Source organism: Haemaphysalis longicornis, unplaced genomic scaffold, assembly GCF_048455015.1.
Source record: "Haemaphysalis longicornis isolate Haplotype H1 unplaced genomic scaffold, Haemaphysalis longicornis Haplotype H1 scaffold_4, whole genome shotgun sequence".
NCBI classification, from domain to species: Eukaryota; Metazoa; Arthropoda; class Arachnida; order Ixodida; family Ixodidae; genus Haemaphysalis; species Haemaphysalis longicornis.
The window spans coordinates 86,854,755-86,877,183 of record NW_027526361.1 but is presented as its reverse complement, the minus strand read 5'-3'; the positions used below and the strand labels follow the sequence as shown (position 1 = coordinate 86,877,183).

Below are 22,429 nucleotides of genomic sequence, written 5' to 3'. Positions count from 1 at the left end.
ATGATCGATACGAGATGACACGTAGGACTGTGAAAGGAAAACATTAGCTCGGAAGTGTGGGCTGTTGTGGAAGATTTTATGAAAAAGGCACAGGCGAAAGAACTTACGACGAGAAGAAAGGGAAGTCAGTTGCAATGACTTTTTCATAGCTGTAACGCTTTCTGCTCGATGGCAATCGTGTAGGATAAACCGGACAGAGTTATTTTGAACCGATTCGAGGCCTTTAATTAGATAAACCGTACTGGGGTCCCAAACTGAGGCAGCATATTCTCCAACCCCTATTTTCCCCAACAGGCCAGAGTGCCATCCTTTCTATAATAAATTTACTCATTCAGTGATTCATTTCGTCGCAGTGCAACGAACATTAACCAAAAAAAGATTCACGAAGCCTTCACGGCCAAGTACAAGAACCTCGGCAGCGTAACGTGAGTACGAAATTCGTTACATTGTTTTAGTTATGAAACAGGTCTCGTTATCGATGATTCATTAACTTTTCGGATGCTTCACAATTGTACTTAAACATGGAAGAATTGTTTTTCGTTTGTTTTTGTGTTTTCCACGCTTGCTACACCCCGAGTAAGCTCCCCGACAACAATGACAACAACAGCAACTGCGACGATAAGCACAGAACATGGCGCCTGGGGAAGGGAGAGAGGGGGAGAGAAAATTGGCCGCGTATCTGCTCCTTTCGTTGCAAATGTCGACAAAAGACGATAGTCTTTATCGACTTTTGCCAAGTAAATACCTGCCTTCGCTTTCCTGCTCACGTCTCATGTTGTTCCTCTTGCGTCGCGCTCCTCCCAAGGTAAAGACGCCAAAGGTTTGCTTAAATCATTTTAAATTTACCGCGCTCCACTGCTCCAGGCCGGGTGTCTCGACGCCAACGCTGCCGTACGGCGAAGACGCGCGTGAATCGAGGCGCCCTACTTCAACGTTTATAGAATCGCGCTTCCCTACTCCACGTGCGTTGCAAACAGAACGCGGAACCTATCTAGTGGAACCTTTCCTAACTGTTGCCGGTTGATTTCTTAAAACGGCTCAAGAAAGCTATAGTGGCGCTGGTGACAGCACGCGACGGTGGAGTGAATTTTTTTTCTGCAGTTGCTGAGGTATTTAATTTCGCAAAAATCAAGCATGTATGACTTTTTATAAAGGAACACTGTAGATATCACTTCTGTATTAATTTGTTGTCTTATATTTGCGTAATGTATTGTTCTTCTTCAACAATGTTGACAAGTGTGAACATTACACCGGACTTAGACGGGTAGATTTAGCTGTGACTATATAAGACTATTTCTCAGGCATTGTTTTACGTTGGCCGGGTGGCTGAATCGAGTCACAGGCAGACATACAGACAGACAAACAGACATACAGACAGACCAAAATTTCTGGGTTTAAGTAGCCCAAGAAAGACTCGTCGTTAATAAACTTCAATTCTGCGCGTAGGTCAACTTCTTCCCGCAGTGCGTAGGCAAACGTCTTCTGCGCTTCACGCAGCAGCTCGCTGCGCGCGCGTTCTGCTGCACGAAAGATTCTTTTTCGCTCCCTCCGAAGTTCCGTACCCACTTAACAGTGTCGGTATATGCGAGAGTAAACTAGATCATCTATAGGCTCAGTCAATCTCTATCCGCGTACTTCTAACCCCTGTCCAACCTGTTTTTTTTTCGCGCATGCGCATGGGGATCCACTGGACAAGTTTTACGCGTACGCAGGACCACCGGATTTTACTTTGGCCTAGCCATATAAAGCTTTGCTTTAAAAGACTTGGTGTCGGAGAATTACGACGCATTTGGACTTCTCTACTACGTTTCGTCTCCGTTCTGGTTTGCGCAGCGATGTAGCGCGTGTTTTTACGCAGTGACGTCCCACAGGCGCGAGGGCTCATCGCGTGATTTCTCAGGAGGCAAATGGTTGGGGTTCATGGCTGCCCCAATACGACCAGCCGGGACCGGTTCCGCGTGGCGAGGTCGTAGACAGACACTGACGAGTGTCGCTTTCTCGAGTTCGCCTTTCCCACGCGCCGTTGTCCAAGTTGCAATCTGAGCGGACACGTTGTTTTGGGAAGCGATTGCGGGTAACTGAACGCGGCGAGTGAATGCCGTCTGCGGGACGTACGCCTTGTCTGTAGCTCCAAAGCAACGCAGCGTAGACCACAAGGCCTGATGACTGTTTTGTCAGCTTCTTTTATCGTAAATGTGGCGGCTGTTTCAGGCTGCTACTGATGGCGCACCTTTTATTTCGACATATCACGATGACAGGTTAGATCGCACTAGTGGAGCTTATACACCGCGTCAAACGTGGACTACGGTACTGGTTGCGAGTTCCGGAGGAGAACTGATACACACGTCGTCGAGTCGTGCAACGGATGGAAGTACGACACGTACTTAAAATGAAGATGAACTTAAAAGAAAACGATGCATCTTTTGGCGCGTGTCGCGCAGCCAGAAAACCCCGTCGAACGACATTTACCATGAAACGCGGCGTGAAACTCAAACTTTTGCTGCGGAAACGTTCATACTAGGTCACCCACAATGTCCGGTGTCTGCGTGCATAGAAGTACAGTCCTGTACAGAGCACAGACAATCAGACAAAAAACCTCATTTGCCCCACTGGACCCAAAGCCCCCCCTTTTTCAAGACATGTTCTTCTTGAAGGAGCCAGCTTGGGCTTGCTGCTTTTGTAGAGTTATTGACTGCGTCAGTCAGCGCCAGTGTATGTTCTCAAGTCCGCTAGTTTGTTGGCACTGTCATAGAACGTGTCTTTTTACACAGCGTAGTCCGAAAAGTTAAGCATTCCAAGCACCGTGATGGTTCATTCAGCTGTGCAATTTCTTCTGATATCGAGGAAGCCGAAAGGACTCACACCAACCTTTCATTGCGGTGTTTGCCAAGCATATTCGCACCGTAAAAAGTTCTGTAAAAAAAAGTTTGTCGTTTTTGATCTTCTAATTCAGCACAATATACAGTTCTAGTCTGATGATGAGCATTATTACTAGAGGCCCTCCCTTTGTATCGGGAAGTCGGTGGTCACCAACCGATTTGCCTGTGTTATTCTATTTATTTGCCCTACCCTTAACTAAACTAATGGGTTGGCCCGCCTCCCCCCGGTTTTAAACTCCCCATCACTTCCCCCCTTCCTGCCCTTGCACACATGTTTACCTCTCCCCCCCCACCCCCCATTTGTGTTCTAAATTCTAATTCGGTACATTACTCTTCCTACGCCCCACTCCCTTCCCTACTTTTCTTCCACCACCACTCAAGCCACCTGTTCGTCACCTCTATGGCCCTGAAGATGTCAGTTGCAGTGGCCCTTTGTGATAGGCTAGCGGGACACCCCTTGCAAGTGTCCCCTTCCGCTTGATACTTATCTTTCAAACATCGTATTTGAATCGCTTGAAAGTTAAGTGCAGCGCACTCTCCGCAAAACCAAATTGGAGACGCTGAAAAACTATGTGAGCGCGCTTAAGAACTGCGCTCTCGTTTTTAGACCCTTTCCTGAAGATGTCAAAAGTGAGTAATCCTAGGAACTCTGCTGAGATGAACACAAATTTTGACCTCCCAGGTGTGGTCATTAATCGTATTGCACGGAATATTTCTTATTCAACCTCTTTAACGCCTTTTTGTTTTGTTTTGTTGCCTGTGTTCAATACCCGTGAGCCCCGTAAGACAATAATGGGAATGCAACTGCCGTTCGACCGGTTTCTGAGAAGACTCAAAAGCGCAACGCAAGTTACGCGAGGTGTGAACCCCTGTTACTTTTATAATTTCACTGCTTTGTTTTAATTTTTGTGACTAAAAATACAACCTTTTTTTATGAAAACCGAATGACCGCCATGGCAGTACGTGTGTCGCCCTTTGTGGTTTTTCTGGATTTGCGCCACTGGTCGACGAAAGGCCCCGCAGAATAACGTGGCCATTGTTTTTGTTGAACAACATTTATAGGAGCCAAAAATGAATAGAAAGAAAGGGGGGTGGGGAGGGTGGCATCTCCTTGTTCTGGAAAACCGCAGGCCGTATCCGCTGCCCTAGCCCGTATTCCCACTGCTCAGGAAAGGGGGCAGGGTGATGAATCGGGCGGTCGGGGCATTCGCATACAAAGTTATAGGTGGTTGGATGTGTGCCACATCGGCCAGCCGTATGGGCATGTCGAGGGAAATATGTAATACAAGACGGTACAGTTGAAGCAGGTCTCGGTTTGAAGCCGGCGCCATAAGTGGACGTCGTTTGTACTGAGGGATGCGTGGTGAGATGGGAAAATATTTAGGGGATGGCGCTTGCTCCATTCTCAGCTAAAATTTGCACGTCGATGCAAGCTTTAGTGTGCAAGGTATTCCTTGCCTGTTTAAGGAAAAGGACAACGCGGTGAATTGGACTGAAATGAATTTGTTGTTCCTTTTGGTGAAGCGGTACTATAGTGTATAGTGTCGTGCATCATTGCGCAAGTTGTTCGCCGTGAGCCACTCTGCGTGGTTTATGCATTTGACGTGCGTTGTCATCACAAGAGGTTTAAATGCCTAATCATTTCTATGCGGACTCAAGAAAGAGATCCGGCTGTGAATCTGCAACGCGCTGCTAAATGCCAGTTTCGTCGCGTACGAATCTGCTACTAATAAGAGGCGTTACGGCCTTCCCATTTACATACGATGTGAAACCGTTGATATTGCCCCTGGAAACATGTCTTCCGAGCAATGCATTCACCTTTGTGGTGAAGCTGATTTTAAGCAGCCTCAGTGTATACCTCGCCATAGGATTACATGCATGCGGTCAACGCCCTTGGGTCGACATGCTTCCATATCAGAATACTTAAAAATGCCTTGGTCTACATTAAAGAAACTGGTTTACAGTCAACGGGCGGATTATCCTTGGTTCAAAGGGTTCAAATGTACCAGGCTCCAAGGGCTTAAGACACCCCCCCCCTCCCCCTCTGATAGATGGAAAAAAATGGCCGACTTCGTGGTTTGGTTCTAAAAAGTTTAAGCCTCCTGCTGACCTTCCCTGATTGAAACAGATTGTCTATTGTAATAATGAATGCTTTGAAAAGGCTCTTCATTGCACAATGTGCACAATCCTGAAGTGAGCTCACAGTTCCTCAGGATGAGGCAATAACGTTGCACTCGCCCAAAACCGTGCATCGCGTAGAGCGGCGGAGCTGATCCAGCTGATGAACACAGAGAGCAGCCTGACTGGGATTTGTTGAAGGGTCAACGTTTAGGATCTCACCAACAAACTGTGAAGAAGCAAAAGGCAGTAACACGCTTGTAGAAACGTATGTACATTTTTTTTTCTTAAAAAATGCAGAAAAATCTAAAAAATGGTAATACGTGCACTGTAAAAACTCGCCGTCACTTTAACGGCCATCTCTCCGTTAATTTTGACGAGCTGTCGCCGTCCAAGGGAAAAGACGTCCTTTCTCCCGTCAATAAAGAGGAGAGGGGGAAAACTACGGGAGCGCAGCAAAACAAACAAACTGCTTCTGGGCGTAAAGCGCTCCAATTGGCTCCCGCAGTCATGCAGGACCCTCCGGGAAGACTTTTTTTTTTAGCCGGGCCATCTTCCGCCGCCTTCGTCTTCCTCCCTCGGTGCTGCGATGTTTGTCCTGCGATTCTGTGTGTCGTCGCGCCATTTTTTGCCTGGTGTGCCACAAGTGACAATATTCTAAGCCAGGAGGCAAGGGCACCTGAAGAAGGTGAGTACTGTTCCCTTGCTTTTGTGCCAGAAAAGGTGTGGGAGGCGTGTTCTTTAGAGCTCGTTTGTGCGCTCACCGCGTGCGAAGCACATGGGTGAGCAGCGCCTTAGGCCTAGGTCTCTCGGCCCGCTTGAGCTGTAGCTGATGGAGGTACCCTTGCTAGCGCTCTTTATTGGCTTCGAACAAAAAGCGAGATGATCGCGTTCAATGCTTCTTTTCGCCTTTCAATGGGACAAGATATTGCTAACGTGTGAATAAACGGGCACCAAGTAAAGCGTGCATCGGCTTCCGCTGAAAGCGCACCGGCCGTACGAGTGAGCGAAAGCGTACGAGTGAGCGGAACGTATTTCGGCGCCAACGTATAAGGAAGCACACGTTTTGTGCAGGATCAGGGCCGGATATTTTAATGGGATTCACCTATCCGCATCAGGCGCATATCGATTCATTTTGTCTGTGCGGGAATGCGCACTTGCCGTGAGCACGGGCGCCTTCGCGTACACCGGTTAATCGCCTGTGCACGCCGCTACATTGATTTGCTCAGGAGGGTTTAACTCATGAAGCGTATACGGCAGTGTCTGCAGAGTTACAGAATTTGAAAAAGTAACTTGTCATAGATACATTTTCTGTAAAAAAAAAAAGTATCGTAATTAGTTTTCCGTTAATGTAAAAACTAAGTAATAAAGCCCAAATCAAATGATAAAGTTTACTTCCTGTAAGCGCACGAAGGCAAGAAGATAGTCAAAATTGCACGTGGTGAATATCTAGACAAAGGGAATCTAAAACGGGACAAACCAGCTCTAAAATCGTTGTGGATGCCTCATTTTGTTGCATCCGCGTTTTTGTGATGCACCGTTGGTGTCGGGGAATTCATTCTCGCTTTCACGAAATGAGTTAGCTTTTCTCAAGCCGACAATGAGTGTTTGACGTTGATCGCCGCTAAGCAACAATGCCGCCAGCTACAGAGGCTCGGCAGATACCCCTAATGCTGTCCATATACTGTGCCGCCGCGTGGGACAGCTCGCACTGGCACCTAGACAATACTCCAGATGTTTTTCAACCATGGAAAGAGAGTGAGCCCGCAGGGATAACGAAGACAAATGTTTCTGTCCCCAACCGCCGTGGGCGCCGGCTTCTTTCGCCGTGTCAATATGGCTGCCCGCTCTCGGTGGGCCCTCTCCGGAGGTCTTTCTCTACACGAGTGGGCCAGCTTCCTCATAGAGGGACGCCTAATTGCCATTTTCTTCACTTTCTTGTTTCCGCTCGGCTCAAGACGGAAGAAAAACTTTAAAATCCTTTTACATACCGACCTTCGATCTCGGTCTTATGCAACCATAGATCTCAGAGTGGTATCTTCCCTTAAGATATTCCTCTTAGCTACCTACGGTCCTAAACTGCGAAGGAAGCCGGGTTGAGGAACGGTGAGGGGAATATGGGGAGAAAAAGTCCTGAAAAGTTAAAGCGCGGTCTATACGCCGGTCTTTAACGAGTGTGGCTGTTATTTGGATGATTCTTGGTAAAAAGAAAATAACTGTTTCGGTGTTTTCTGTTACACTTACATCACAAAAAGCAACAGGGTTACAGTTGCAAGTTCCTCTTTTTGAAAAGTAACTAGCTACAGTTTCGAGTCATGGAAAAGAAGTAACGAGATAGCAGTAATTCGGTACTGTCACTGTTACTGCCAAGAACTGGAACAGCCTCACGAAATCCGACTGGCTGACAATGACGTTACATTCAAGCTGTGCCCCTGAAACTCGCAACGACACGGACGCCGTGGGAAATAGGGAAAGAGCGACGCGCGCTGATTCGAATGGAAGTTACTGCCTACGTTGTGTAAGCAGTAATTTTGTAGCTTAGGCTACATTGACACCGCGGTAGGCACTAAACATGGGATAACCGATGGTCCCGCGCTGGCACTGAGGCGCTGCAAGGGGCGCCGCATTTAATTGTTGTGTTGGTAGCCCGACACTATACTTTCAAGTTGGCTGTTTTCGCTGGCCGCACTTAAGCATAAAAGAGGGCCTGTGCAGTAAACTAACGCAACTTAAAGAGGGAGGGGGCAGGTGTTCGTTGTACTTCACATAACTGTCTTCATTTTTAAATAATGACCACTGCACTCCCCTGGTTATACATGTAGTCCACAGCCGGTGTTTACGCACCACCGGTTAGTGTGCGCTATAACAGGTTAGTGTGGTAGTGCGCTATAACAGGTGTAAATGTAATGGTAGCTAAATTAGAAACCACTGATAGTTGATTAGTCGTGGCATGGCGTTTATTTAACGCTTCAACCCTTTCTGTGTCTTGTAGAGAGTTTATTAACCTGTGGGCTTGTAAATTTTCAGCACGCAGGTCAAGGCACACTTCGGGGACTGCCGGCAACACCACATCTTGCTGTCATAGGTGGGTATTTTTCATTTATAAATTTACACAAAGCAATTATTTTCAATAAAAAATTATATGGCTTTATAAGCAAAGGAGAGGCAAGTGCTGGTATAATTTGGCTTGCGATTTCTGTCGGCAGAATCAAAATTGCTGAAGGATTTTTTTTTAAATCTTGCTTTATATTTAATGGAATGTAATACCTCTTGAAATGCATTTTTATGGATTCAAGTGTCGATAACATCGCAGCTCAGGCCAGTTTTGGCATAATAACAATTTTAGGTGCTTCGGATGCATTTTACTGAATGGCAGTGGGCTTACCATAACGATATCGTAGCTCAAACGAAACCTTTGCATAGCCTCTTCAAACACGATGTTGCGAATGTGACATAATATTCTGTCTATGCAGGTTCGAGCTTGGGAGACATTCGTCAGGTCGTGCCTGCAGTCGATGGACATGAATGCATGGCCACTGCTAGCATGGAGAAGGCAACGGGACTACTACTTGGAGCCTTCTTCGTTTTCAATATTTCGTACCCGTCTGGCTGCCCTCTCACCATGGAGTTCTTTCAAAGGTAAATGAACTTGAAGTGATAGTTCTTCTGATACAGTTTGCAATTTAAGTGTCAGCAACTAGTTTCCTTAAGATAACGAGCATTCATGAAAATGTCTCGTCTGTCTCGCGACAGACAAGTTCTCCTCCCTTGGTGCCACAATACAGTAAACTCATGATAATTCAAACTCAAAGGGACCTCGATGAATCTGTTTACATTATCAGAGGTTTCAATAATCAGAAGTTATCGTAAATATGGTTAGGGGCAACATACAAACTTGTGTTGTAATGAAACATTCACATATATTTAGTAGTAAAGCATTCACGCAGAATAGTCGCTATTCACACCCTGAAAAAAGAATCACGAATGGATTACTCCTTTGATTTGCATGAGAGTCCAAAGCAGTTTTTTTTTCTTTCTTTTTCAATCTACACGCGGTTGTTGGCGCGTGCATGCCGTTTTGACACGTGTATGCAGGTAATAGGACTTATTTGTGGCTATTAGTGATATGAGGATGCAAATTTGCAGCTAGAAGCAGCAAATGCAACCGATATTTTCTGCCAAGTACAAGCGAAGAGTGCGAATTAACCGAATTTACGTAATGAAGCTGTTTGAATTAAACGACTTAAAAATATATTGCAAACAGCGGGCAACCAAAATTTTGAAATTTGTGAGAATTAACCGAAAGTGTGAATTATCCGAGTTTGAATTATCTTCACTGTACTGTACTTGGTACAGATATCTATTCTAGGCATCATGATAAGTAACTTATTCTTTCCTATAGCATTGAGGTGAGGTGCTGTTCAGTGTGAAATGTAAATGCACAGGTTTTCTTAATATTTTTTTCAAATTTAAAGTTTTGTGTGCTTTATGCACCGAAGCTAAACCTGGGCTGTGAGGTGCACTGTAGTGGTAGACTGTTTAATGTACAAAGCTTCCGATATTTCTTACTGATTATTTTCCAAATTAGTCCCTGACACTTGACCACATGTGCTTTACAGAAAGAATTTCATTTTATAAATTATATCGCATATGCCATCATAAAGCCTAAATATGTAGTAGTCAGTTCATGGCCTATAGATTTATCTTATCTCTTTTCAATTCCTTTTCAGGTACTTCGGGCAGATCAACCAATCTAAAGGACGAGGCAAGGGGCTGACCAGTGGCATAGCACCGAGGTTGCTGAGCCTTATTAAAGCGCTTTAACATAGGTATGTTGAGCCTTTAATTATGACCAGTATATAGGTATGACCAGTAGGTTAAATCAAAACAGTATGCTTACCACGCATGCATGTCGCAGAGCAGCGAAACGTCGCTGCTGAACGATTTCAAGCAATCACTAAAATGAATATTGTTTTCTTTCATTTTTTTCTCAGGTAACGCACCCATGGCTCCTGGTAAACAAGTAGCAGTCTGGAAGTTTGATGTTTTTTAAATCTATGTTCCATCCATGTACCCACTGTACCATTCAATTTATGCATCCATTGTACCATTCTCGAGGAATAAATATACGAACACAGATGCCAGCTTTTGTAGCATCTTTTCTTTGATAGTGTCCCCTGTACGTGGCACTCACACAATTCATTCCCCAATTTTGTATTTAATGATAAGAAAAAAAAAAACTGATGCCTGATCAATTTTGACAGACTAATACTATTTTATATTGACAAAAGTGTACAACAGTCGAAATAACATCTGAAGCCGTCATTATGACGACTCCTTAGTAGTATAGGATGACAACAAAAACGTCAAAATGACGACCAAATGTATAATGAGAAGACTGGGGCTGTCATTTTGACGACTTCTTGTATATCAGGTTGACAGGTGGTCGTCAAAATGACAGTGAAAGTCTTTTTGACGACTTTCTTGTATATCAGGTTGACGAGTGAGTCGTCAAAATGAAGGCAGCACGTCATTTTGACGACTAATTTGTATTTCAGGATGACAAGTAGGCCGTCAAAATGACCAAAAACGCCGTCATTTGGTATTGACGACCACTCATCAATTTGACGGCCAAAGGCTTGGAAATAGAGCTGCCAGAACTTTTCCGTCATTTTGACCAAATTTTTTTTACAGTGTGTACACGTACACGCGACATTTCAACGCTAAATTTCTGCGAAACGCCTAACCTATTTTCTGCACTGTGTTGACGTAGGAACATTTGTAAATATGTAAGTTTATTTCCCCGTTTAATAGCAGAAAAGGCGTGTGCATTATGAATGTGTTTCCTTCTCTTATAAAAGTGCATATTGCTTGCAAAAATATAATTGTATTACCTGCTTATGAACGATCTGTGCATAAATGAAAATATGTATGATTGTTTATTAGAGAGTATTATTAAAATCATTTTTGTGAAAGTTCGGTATTGTTCTTGTTATCTACGGACGCCACCTTTCTTAAAAATTTACCTCCCGGCATGATCAAACATTCTAATAATAAACCATTTAAATTATTTGTTGCGCTCAGTCGGAATATGCAATATACATAATATAACTGTATAGAAACGCCGCCCTAGGAGAGCTTAAATTTTGTTCTGGATGAAATATGGGTGAAGATCCTTTGTGTGGAGCGGGTAATTAAGTTCAAAACAAAAGCAAAGTGACAGCCAAAAAACAAGCCGTTAACCAAAAAATTGGCCGCATATCTGCTCCTTCCGTTGCAAATGTCGACAAAAGACGATAGTATTTGTCGACATTTGCCAAGTAAATGCCTCCCTTAGCTTTCAAGCTCACCTCTTATGTTGTTCCTCTCGCGTCGCGCTCCTTCCAAGGTAAACACGCTAAAGGTTTGCTCAAAAGAATTGAAATTTACCGTGTTTCACTGCTCCAGGCCGGGTGCCTCGATGCCAGCGCTGCTGTACGGCGGAGACGCGCGTGAATTGAGGCGCCCTACTTCAACCCTTATAGAAGCGCGTTGCCGTAGTCCACGTGCGTTCCAAGCAGAACATGAAACCTATCTAGTGGAAGCTTTAGTAACTGTTGCTTCTTGATTTCTTCAAATTCCGCCAGAAGCATGCGACAGTGTTTAGCTTTTTTTTTCTGCAGTGGATGTAGTACTTCATTTTGCAAAACTCAAGCATCTATAATTATTTTGTAAAGGAACTTAGACGTTTAGATTTGGCTGTGAGTATATAAGACTATTTGTTCCTCAATTCGGCTTTTTTGCAGACGATTGCGTTATCTAGTGCGAAATATCTAGTACCTACCATTGCTTGCAACTTCAAACTGATCTGGACAACGTTTCAGCATGGTGTTTTGACTGGTCCATGCAGCGTAACCTGTCTAACTGCAAACTAATGAAAGTTTCCCTAAGTCACTCCCTCCCCCCTTCTCTTTATCCCTATGTAATTAGCCCTACTCCGCTCACAACAGTTAACACGTACACATAGCTTGACATTCACATCAGTAGCAACATTGCTTGGCAAACGCACGTTGATTATGTAACTAACAATGCTAATCGCATGCTTGGCTACTTACGTCGTAACTTTCCCTTAGCTCCTGTTTCCTTGAAATTACTGCTTTATGAAACACTTGTTAGGACTAAACTCGAATGCGCTTTCGCTATCTGGGATCCACATTTATTATAGCTCTCCTCATCGCTTGAATCAATCCAGAACCCTGCCTCTCGTTTCATCGTTTCCAACTACTCTCAGGCAGCTAGCGTTTCAGCAATGAAAGCAAACCTTATAACCTTCCCACTTTAACAACTCGCAGGAAAATTGCACGTTTAAGCCTTTTTCACAAAATATTCTATACTAACCCGGACATTAAAAATGACATTGTTTCACCTCCATCTTATATTTCCCACGCTTTGACCACAGATTAAAAGTTGCAGTCCCCAATTGCCGGACGAATTTACGTTTCAATTCGTTCTTGCCGAAGACAGCATCGGACTGGAACAGCCTCCCCGCCTCCATTGCCAGCGACCCTGATCCTGTTTCATTTAAGACGGCCATAACTTGCACTGTATAACCTTCCCACTCCTCTCTGTAACGCCTTTCGGGGCACCGAGAGTATTGAAACAAACAAACAAACAAACAAACAAACAAACAAACAAATAAATAAATAGATAGATGTAACTTTATTAGATGTAACTTTATAAATAAGTAGATCTGCTTCACGTTGGCCGGCTGGCTGAATCGAGTCACAGACAGACAGACATACAGACAGACCAAAATTTCTGGGTTTAAGTAGACCAAGAAAGACTATCGTCTTTAAAATACACAACGCACGCTTCTGCTTAATTCACTCCTCACTAAGATGAAAATGGCGTGACGCACACTGTTCCCGTTGAGGTCGGGCGCCATGGTCCCGCTCTTGAAGAGAGCATGCAGCATGGTAGTACATCGCCTACTGATCCACCGCTGGCGTTCATTCACTACGAGGAGGTGATGTTGCTGAGCAAGGTAGGGATGGTGTTCCGCACATAAACCAGTCCTGGCTTATGTTCGTAGCTATCGACCGGTTAGCACTCTAGCATGCGGACATGGCCAAGAATTCGGTGTGCGCATGCGTGTATACGCCGATGCTTTGCAGCTATGGGGACAGTACAAGGACCGGCTTTACTGCCAGCTATAAGTATTCGTTGTCTTCGTGCATGCTTCCAGGGCCGCCGAGAAGCTTGTCATCACAGTGCTGGTCGTCGTGTTCTTCCTCTGGTCCACCAGGAAGGCCGTCTTCTTCGTCGGATGGGCAGAGCTTCTTCATCTGCAGTGAGCAGTCTCTCGCACTCTCTGTCTGGCATTCACCGGTGAACTTTATCTGGGTGAAGTTTACCAAGCCAGTAACACTGCTTCGGATTCTTGAGGCATTCATATTCCGTGTGCAGTGAACGGTCTCTCAATAAGTTCTTCGCTGCCACGCCATCTATAGCTTCCCTAGCTCCGCGCTCGACGAGACTTAGCTGAATCAAATGCCTCGGCAGGACAGGAGTCCAATTAGGCTCTCCCAGCTCTCTGCGTCGAATATAATTAAACCGTGTAACAATTTCTATATGAATAGGTTCAACAATAGTCATGAAGTTTCAGCCTGTAACTACTATGCATTATGTGCGGTACGAAACAGTCAAGTATAGGTCAGCGCCTGTTCTGAAAGCTATTAGAATTTAGGCGTTTTACGCGGATTTTAGCACCTTCTGTTACTGAGCCAAATCTGGGATGAAGGCTGCTGAAACATCCATTGAACAAAAAATTGCGAAGAACGATGGTGATAACGTGTAGCAGGGCCTAATTATTTACGCTTTAGATCCCGTTCTAACGACTACATTGAGTTTGTGTCTAGAGAACGAAACTGCTGAGGGATATTTTGCGTTGGGCAGAGGAACGATGGTTGTTGTCAATTGATGGGGCTTGGTTGGAGATTCGGTCGCATTTTCAACGGGCGACTGGTAATATTTTTATTTACTTTATCATAACGCACAATAGACAAAAAGAGGCTGCGGCTTAGCTCAACTAACCCTGTATAAGCAAAGCGAAAGCTAGGCTTAGCCTGGTTGAGTCGTCGTTCCACTTTGTTAACCTTTGATTTAGCTCCTATTATTACACCATTTGTCCAAAGTCTGTCTTTGTCTACGGTTGTCATCCCGCTTCCGGCGTTTTCTGAGCTGAGCAGGTCGCCGGGGTATCCGCGGGGGAGGGGTCAGACGCGGCTAGCCGACGCCGGCTCAAAGCCTCCAGCGGCGGGCAACGCACAGAGAAGACGCCCCGGTCTCGCTCTCATTCATGGCCAAGCTCGCATGTACAGTGCGCGTCAGGCTTGTCTAGGGCAAGCGAGCGCGCGGCTTGGGAGCGTGCGGGCGACATCTGCTGATAGCGGCTGGGTTAGAGATAGCTTGCCATTGCGCGTGCGCCGATCTCGGACAGGGTCAGGCCGGTCTTCGTTTCGCATGTGCCGCTCGAATTTGCAGACGCCACCACCCTCCAGGGGCGATTGTCTTTCAAAGTGGCAGCCAGGAGCGTTGACAGGGCAGATAGACGCGTCGTTCGACGCGATGCAATAACCCATCAGGCGGTTACGCAATGCTAGACAACGACCTCCCCTAATCTTCTGAATCTCATGTTTAGCAAATGAAAAGCACGCAACAAGAACGCACTGCAGCACTTTGCGTCTAAACTTCTGTGCGATTAAGTAACGGCTGCACTGATAATACATGGCGTCAAATTACGCGCTTACCCCCTGTCACCGGCTACGTACGGTTGGCACTTCAGAATAAAAGCGCCCCTTGTGGGGCGTGGCGTCTCTAAGTTTGAGAGGCCCATGCTATAAGACGACCGACCCGATCCTGTCCGAGATCCACGCACGCGCAATGGCAAGCTATCTCCAACCCAGCCACTATCAGTAGATGTCGCCAGCATGCTCGGAAGCCGCGCGCTCGCTTGCCCTAGACAAGCCTGACGCGCACTGTACGCGGTCAGTCACTTGGTCGGGCGCGAACCAGCTGCGGAGAGCGCATGCGCCAAGCCGACAGCGGCGAAGCGGGTGTCGGCGGAGCTCGGTCCGGCGAGTCACGCGATACGTTGCCAAGGGTGCGGCGCAGCTGCGGTCAAATGATGGTCAACTTTACCGCGACGGCGAAACCGCTCGACGACATTAATAAAGCTTTTCTTTGATAAACGCTTATCGCTATTTTGGTTTTAGGTAGCCGAAGTTTTTCGTTTTTAGCGTGGCCTTGGTGCTACATGGCTTTGGTGGAAGACGAGGAACATTTTTAGTGGCGAGGATTGTTATACATTGTCAACCGATGAAGCTAAAACGCTCCAAGAATTAAACGTTTTTAAAGCGAAAGCTTTATTACTCCAGGCACAAAACCAGAAAACGGCTCCTATCGTTATTCTGACCTTCAGGCTCGGCCAAGGTCAAGCCAGTGCCTCGTGCGCTTGCGCAGAGTGAAAGCGTCCAGTGCTCGTTGGCGAAAAAGTTAGAGTCCGTGCCATCATCAGAAAATAATTCAAGGAGCGCTAATTGCATCTATGTTCATTGCGCGTTGGCGCCTTCAGCGGCAACTGCGACGGCAGCGTCTGTTTTTGCCTTGCAATGTTCACAGCACGCTCTCTGTGCGAAAAGCGAGCTTTCGCTCGACAAAGTTGATTTAACCGCGTTCAACCACGGCATTTTTTTATTAAAGCGAAGCTTTCTTTGTTCCACTCATTTCGTCTGTATTCCACACCAAAACGCACTGCCGGAAAGCCAGGTTTCTCTGACGCTGATGATGAGAGTGGGTGAAACGAAAGATGGTTGAAACGCGACGCATTCTCTGGGGTTTTTCAAAATCAAAAGCCAAAGTCCAAAATCCCAAATCTTTGCGCCAGAAACGCAGCGCAGGAAAACCAACTTACATAAAGGGTTTGCACAAAGGCACGTGCATCAATCGCCTCAAGAAAAAAAAAAAAAAAACGCTCCCTGTGATCGCAATCGAACGTGGGTGCCTCGCGTTATAAAGTGGACGTTTATTCGATTGCGCCACTGTCGAAGCAGTTTGGATTTTGGACTTTGACTTTGACTCAGATTGTACGGGAGAAAGCTTCGAGTTTTCACCGTCTTTCTCTTAAGAGGGGTGCTTGGCTTTTTTGTTCCCGCGCGCTGCTTCTTGGCGGGGTTTTTCGACAACTTCAGACCTTAGGCATGGTGCACACTTTGGACCGCAGCTCCGTGGACGACACGTCCGTGGCGTTCATGGCCGTGGCGATTCTGTTCGCGGTGCCCATGAAGAGCGACAACCTGGACCGCCGGATCCTGTCCTGGAGCGTGGTCACCCACAAGATGGCCTGGGGCATGCTGCTCACCTTCGGCGGCGGATTCGCGCTGGGAATCGCCAGCGACGTACGCGCGAAGCTTTCTCTTGCCACTTGTCTTGTAGCGTTGTTCAAGCGAAGGAAGCCTTTGCGCGGCGTACTCTCTAGTGCCATTTACACCGAAACAGCAGGGCTGCCTTGTAAACCGAATTCGTTTGGCCCAAATCCCCCAAGCAGGCCAACTGCGATAACTCTGGTTTTCTATCCGCTCATCGCATATGGCGTTGTGATGCTGAGGGCGGGCACGTGGGTTTGATTCCCTGTCGCAACGCTCGTTTCAGCGCGACAGCGTTACTAGGCTCATTGAGCGATTCTCTGTGGGCGCTAGACGTCGGCAGCAGCCGTGATTATCAACCGTGCTTACCAAGCGTCCCCAGAAGGATGCCATCCCCGCCAACCTTATTGAGAAGTGAGGGCCGACGTGAAGATGGAATCGGGCGCAGCGACCACGGGAGTGCGGAAGAAAGAAGGCGTGCCGGTAGGCTCGCCGAACATGTCCGCGTTTGCGTGGCTGCGACAGAAGCGCACCGCAGCGAGCTGGCGCAGCAGAGACAACGCTTCCAAGCCCGCTGACGCGTCGACTTCGCATATACTTCCGAGAGCAGCGTGTTGTTTAGATTACGTTGACGCGAGAAAAACTGGATTCGCTGCACTTTTTTTTCGTCGTCGTGTAAACGCAGCCAATGATACTGCTCCGAAGATACTTCGCTGTGCTTACACAGTCAATTTATTTCGTCGTGTAAACGCGGCCAATGATACTGCGCCGAAGATACTTCGCTGTGCCTACACAGTCAATTTCTTTCGTCGTGTAAACGCAGCCAATGATACTGCGCCGAAGATACTTCGCTGTGCCTACACAGTCAATTTCTTCCTCCCGCCGATCAGGAGCCACAAACTGGCCCCTGATCGAACCCCTTCCCCTTGATGGGGAAAGCACTATGTCGTGTACAGGCCGACAGTGGAGCGAAATTAGTATTGCACCCATTCACAATTCCGCCTACGCGTGTCATAGCTTTATCAGCCACATCGCGGTAGAACATTCAGCAGGTTACCGAAGTCTACTGCTAAGTGCACGCTTGGGAAAGCCTTGGCTGCAGCTATGAAGCCACGTGCCCACCGGGTGTCACGCAGGTGACGCACCTCTCGGCGGACTTCGTGATGATTGTCGAGAAGCTGAATCTGCGCACACCGCTGCAGCTGCAGGTCTTCATATCCCTGGGTGCCACCCTGCTCACCGAGTTCACGCCCAACGACGCGGCGGCCACCATGCTTCTTCCCGTCGTCATCACCCTGGTGAGCCGCCCAGTCACTCAACAGCTCTTCCAAGTGCCCAATCACTAAAGAAGGCTGAGATAGCGGAGCAGAAAGGGAACAAAGAAGGAATACGAAAAAGCACCATAGTGAAACGTTGCATACATATGGAGTAATAGGAATACAGAATTCATGCAGAGCATTACATGCACAAGCACTACTATTGCAAGTAATCTTTCGAATAACGAAATAATGAACTGATTTGTCAGAATAGAAACATTTGACACAGTTTTTGTGTGTGTGTCTTAATTAAAGCGCTAAATACGGCACCACATTCTTTCCGTATTTTCGGTATATACGGAATTTATTCGCACCATAATTTGTCGTTTCTGCCGGTCACACACAGATAAAAGCAGTACCAAAATTCTTTAACGTATAACCGCACCATCCTTGTTCTCATCCCGGCACTGTGACAGCAAAGCAAGGATTTTGTACTCCCATCGTACATACGGAACGATTCAGGAAGGTGGCGAGGGAATGAGGATGATACAGCGGAAGAGAATGGGCGCAGTTAGCGTCACTAAATAAAGGTTTTTAGAATATTGGCACTCTTTTCTCTCATTGTTATGTGCCGCCAGGATTTTCATTGGTCGGTTGGCACCACGTGACATTTGTTTACATATGGGCGCAGCCATTTTGTTTCTGGGAACTTCTCATCTCTTTCTCTCTCTGCTGCTGCGCGGAAGCTAGAGCGGCCGGTCGCACTCTGCCCGTCACAACCGGCGCCGGTTTCGTTGCGGGAGATGGCAACACTGCAAGCCAGAAACAAAATGGCCCCCAGACGCTTCCGGGTGCACGAAGTGGCGGTACTCTTAAGCGTAGCTTCTTTAGTGACGCTAGGCTCTGTAGGGGTGGGAGGAGGAGGAGCTCCCTGTCACTCACTCCGCCTCTTCTTGCACCATCGCAGGCGTGCAAGCTGCGGCTGAATCCCCTGTATCTCGTGTTTCCTGTCTGCCTGTCCGTGACGCAATCGTGCATCTTCCCGGCGTCTTCCTCGGTCATCGCCATCATCTGCGACGAGGGACACGTGACCACCAAGGACCTGGTAATTATAACCAGCGCCGCGTCCAAGTGATGCCGGCGCAGTGACCTTTTCGAGTGTGAAGGGCCTTGAACCATGAACTCAGGGTTCACAGTATCGCTCGTATGGCACAAGAATTTCACCTGATCGTTATTGATGTGCCCACAGGAGAACCACATCACATATCTATCATTCGGCCTTTGCTTCTCATACTGAAGTCATAAGTGGCCGGAATTATTTATTGATTTATTTTATTTATTTAATACGTATATATCTGCGGACCACACTTCGGTCCAAGCAGGAGGGCATGGCGCAATGCAAATATCAACACAATAAAACATACACAAGAAACAATGCACAGTTACCCACTATCGGAAGGACGTGATTCGGTTACCTGGTTCCAGTCTGAAATGATGGGTGGGAAAAACGAAAATTTCAACGTGTCCGTTCTCGCCTAGTATGGAGTCAGTGCGTTTGGTTGGTGATGTCTTGTCGGTCTTGTGTTTAAGGGAGAAAGAAAAGGGGATCAAGGGCAAGTTTGCGATTACATAAAAGAGACAGAAAATCAAGGCGGGACTTCTTTCTCCGATCCTGAAGGGAAGAAATATTATTAGCTAGTATTAGGTCTGAGGGAGAGTCCGTTCGCCAAAACTTAGAATAAACAAACCTAATGGCCTTCCGCTGAATCCTTTCAAGTTTCTTAATGTTTTGTTTAGTATTGGGTTAATTTATTGTGCACTGGTAATTTAGTTGTGCTCTGTTTAGTTGCGCACAGTTGTAGTTTAAAGGGACCCTGCTACACTTTCAACTTTTTTTGAAATTTTAAATGCTTGCAGAGCGTAGTCACCCAACAGACCCAGGACTTAGGTTGGGGGTAGCAAAGTACCTCAGCAAAAATTACTGCTCTATACTCATCAGATAACTTGGAAACTCGCTCAAGATTTTTCTCTCTTTCCCGGTCTTGACGTTCTTCGACGGCCCGAATTACGTCACTGAGGCCATCTAGCGGCTGTTGGCCGGCATTCCTTCAGTTGCAGCAATCAACGCTTTTCGATAGCAACTTTAAAAATAAAGCCAGATAAACAAAGCAGAAACGGAAGGCGTATCTGATGGGACGAGCAAATCACGCAGTGCCGCTCCGTGCTGGCGATAACTGTAGCTTTCGCAGTGCTTCCGGACGCGAAGGAAAGAGTGAGAGCGTTTTTCTAAAATGTTATAGGGTCCCTTTAACAGCAAATTTCGTAGCTCATCGGTACATTCCGGTTGACCACTATTCCGCTTACGCTCTATTGCCAGCCACTCCGTTAAACGGACGGTCCACTTGTTGTCCCTCGTGCGCATAGCGTAACCAGCGGGTTCCCATTTTCTGCGCTGAATTTGAGCTAGAATGTCTTCCACACCACTTGTTTATTGGGAAAGGCCGTCGTCCTGCAGTGGACACAACCAGGCTGATGATGACGATGAAGAGATTTAGCTTAACAAGACGGGCTGTACAGCGGCTGTCACCACACGCGAATAATAGGCGATCCCCGTGACATGAAAAGATCTCTCCAGGCTGAGCTCTCGGCTGAAAACTGGACCCGTATATGCTTGCTTCGCTGCAAATGTCATCGAACGACAATACTCTATTGTGCCCTGCGGCCTAACTTTCTCCTCTCTTCTTTTCCAACCCTCGCGTTCTTCCTCTTCCGCCTCCTTGCTCCCATGAAGTCATACTTCCTGGTTGAGGCCACATAATGAAGGCAATGGAGAACTGTTCAATTCAATTAAATTTTTCCGCGTTGGCGCTACTCGCGCGCCTTCTGCTGGGACAGCGGGACCCGTTGTCATCTTACCTCGGCGACTTCTTTAACGCTTTGTTTGTTTTCGTCTGCCGTCGTGAAAACCAATACCATTGTACTTTTATTTGGAATAACGCTGGTACACCTCGTTTTGTACTCAAATTTTTCTCCAAATGTGCCAGAGGTTTTTTGGCGATGTGTAATGTTAAAAAGTATGAGCCATGACAGAGTTAATCCACAGCGGTGCGAACAAATACCCCGCCCAATTCTTATCCGGGCAGTGACAGACAGACAGACAGACAGACAGACAGACAGACAGACAGACAGACAGACAGACAGACAGACAGACAGACAGACAGACAGACAGACAGACGGACGGATGGACGGACGGACGGGCGGACAGACAGAGACAGACAGACAGACAGACAGACAGACGGACAGACAGACAGACAGACAGACAGACAGACAGACAGACAGACAGACAGACAGACAGACAGACGGACGGACGGGCACGCAAGGGGCCGAGATAGCCGTCTACTGTCGGGAGCCTTGTGGCCTGATGAGACTAAAAACATTATTTCAAATGCCAAGCTTGTGCAGGAGGAAGAAACTTTGTAGAGCAAACAGGGTGGTGGTTGGAACCGTTTTTCTCGTGGTTGGTAAACCTCAGTTCAGCTACTCTGAAAAAGGGCTGCGTAAACGTGTTTCTCGACGGCTGAGGCGCACCGAGGGAAGTGAGTGGGAGGCGGAAAAACGTTTATTGCGAAAAAAAAAAGTGGGTGGTTTCCTTATTTTAGAAGGCCGCGCGCCGCCGCTGCTTGTGTGGCCCTCCGGATCAGTGTGAGCTGCTCCTGCAGGTCCGAGCTGGTCGACGCGCATTGCCACTGCTCGGGGGTTGGGGAAGAGAGAGGAACAGGGAGGTGAAATATTTATTTTACCGACCGACTGACCTATGGACTTATCTACGCGCAGACATTCCTCTGTCTTCTTGAATCCTCTTTGCAGTTCATCCCCGGCTTGATTATCAAGTTCATCTGCCAAATCATCAACCTGGCCGTCCTAAACACTCTTGGAGACTTCATCTTCGACTTCAGGGTCTTCCCCAGTTGGGCATCGACTTGCCTGAGCACCACGGACGTCAGTTCTACTCCGGGGCACTAAGGGAGCAGGAGGAAGAGGAGGCGGGGATCTGCGCAGGGAGCGCTACCAAAACTTCCTGTTTTTGCAGACTTGCCAGCGAACACATGGACGTTGTTTTATAGACTTATTTCGCCAGCTTATTCGGAAGCTTTCCCCCCGGCTTTTCCTTTTCTCTTTTTGTTCTCCGTACAATGAGATGTCGGTGCTGCTGAAAACCTGAATGACTAAGGTGTAGTATTCTCCGATTCGATTGATGCTTATATAACGCTTATTTATTCCGCTGTACTGTCAGCGTTCTTTCTCTCATATATTCCAATTGGAAGATGATTACTACGCATTTTGGGAATGAATTTGAGCCAGTTGTTTTAGTTCTTCTGTGAAGTATCTTTGCAATGTGGATGTTATCATTAGCCTACTTTTTTACGGTCTGAATCAGACTTCTGATTGGAAAGAGATGATAACGTCAATGTCCAAGTAATGTTTTGTTGTTGCACTTTGATGAAAATAAAACTTGCATTTGTGTTGTCTAGCGGCGCTATCATGAATAAACTATTGGTGGCATGATTCAGTCAAGTGACGCGAAAACAGTTCGCATGCCGTTTCCTTTCCTCTAGTCACCCTGCATGCTCTGAGAGCAGATTAAAGGAGGATGAAAAGCAGAAGTGTGCGAGTTTTCAATTAGGGACGGCGAATCGAAAGCGAATAATCAAAAATCATTGCGGATCGAATCAGAAATTTTTGAACACAAACGGCAAAAATTCCCCGCATTTCC

At 46.7% G+C, this 22,429-nt stretch overlaps 1 protein-coding gene and 1 long non-coding RNA gene across 2 annotated transcripts; both read left to right on the top strand.

The window, feature by feature from the left end:
- The first annotated feature begins 6,926 nt into the window (after positions 1-6,926).
- LOC144180421 (uncharacterized) lies at positions 6,927-9,959 on the top strand. Its single transcript, XR_013324411.1, has 3 exons — positions 6,927-8,082; positions 8,471-8,636; positions 9,728-9,959. It is a non-coding gene; the product is annotated as an uncharacterized LOC144180421 (long non-coding RNA).
- A 3,235-nt stretch (positions 9,960-13,194) lies between these two features.
- LOC144180422 (Na(+)/citrate cotransporter-like) lies at positions 13,195-22,204 on the top strand. Its single transcript, XM_077708764.1, has 5 exons — positions 13,195-13,326; positions 16,258-16,432; positions 17,536-17,697; positions 18,623-18,760; positions 21,523-22,204. The coding sequence occupies exons 2-5, from the start codon at positions 16,286-16,288 to the stop codon at positions 21,676-21,678; spliced, it is 603 nt and encodes a 200-aa protein (XP_077564890.1). The 5' UTR covers positions 13,195-13,326; positions 16,258-16,285; the 3' UTR covers positions 21,679-22,204.
- The last annotated feature ends 225 nt before the right edge of the window (positions 22,205-22,429 follow it).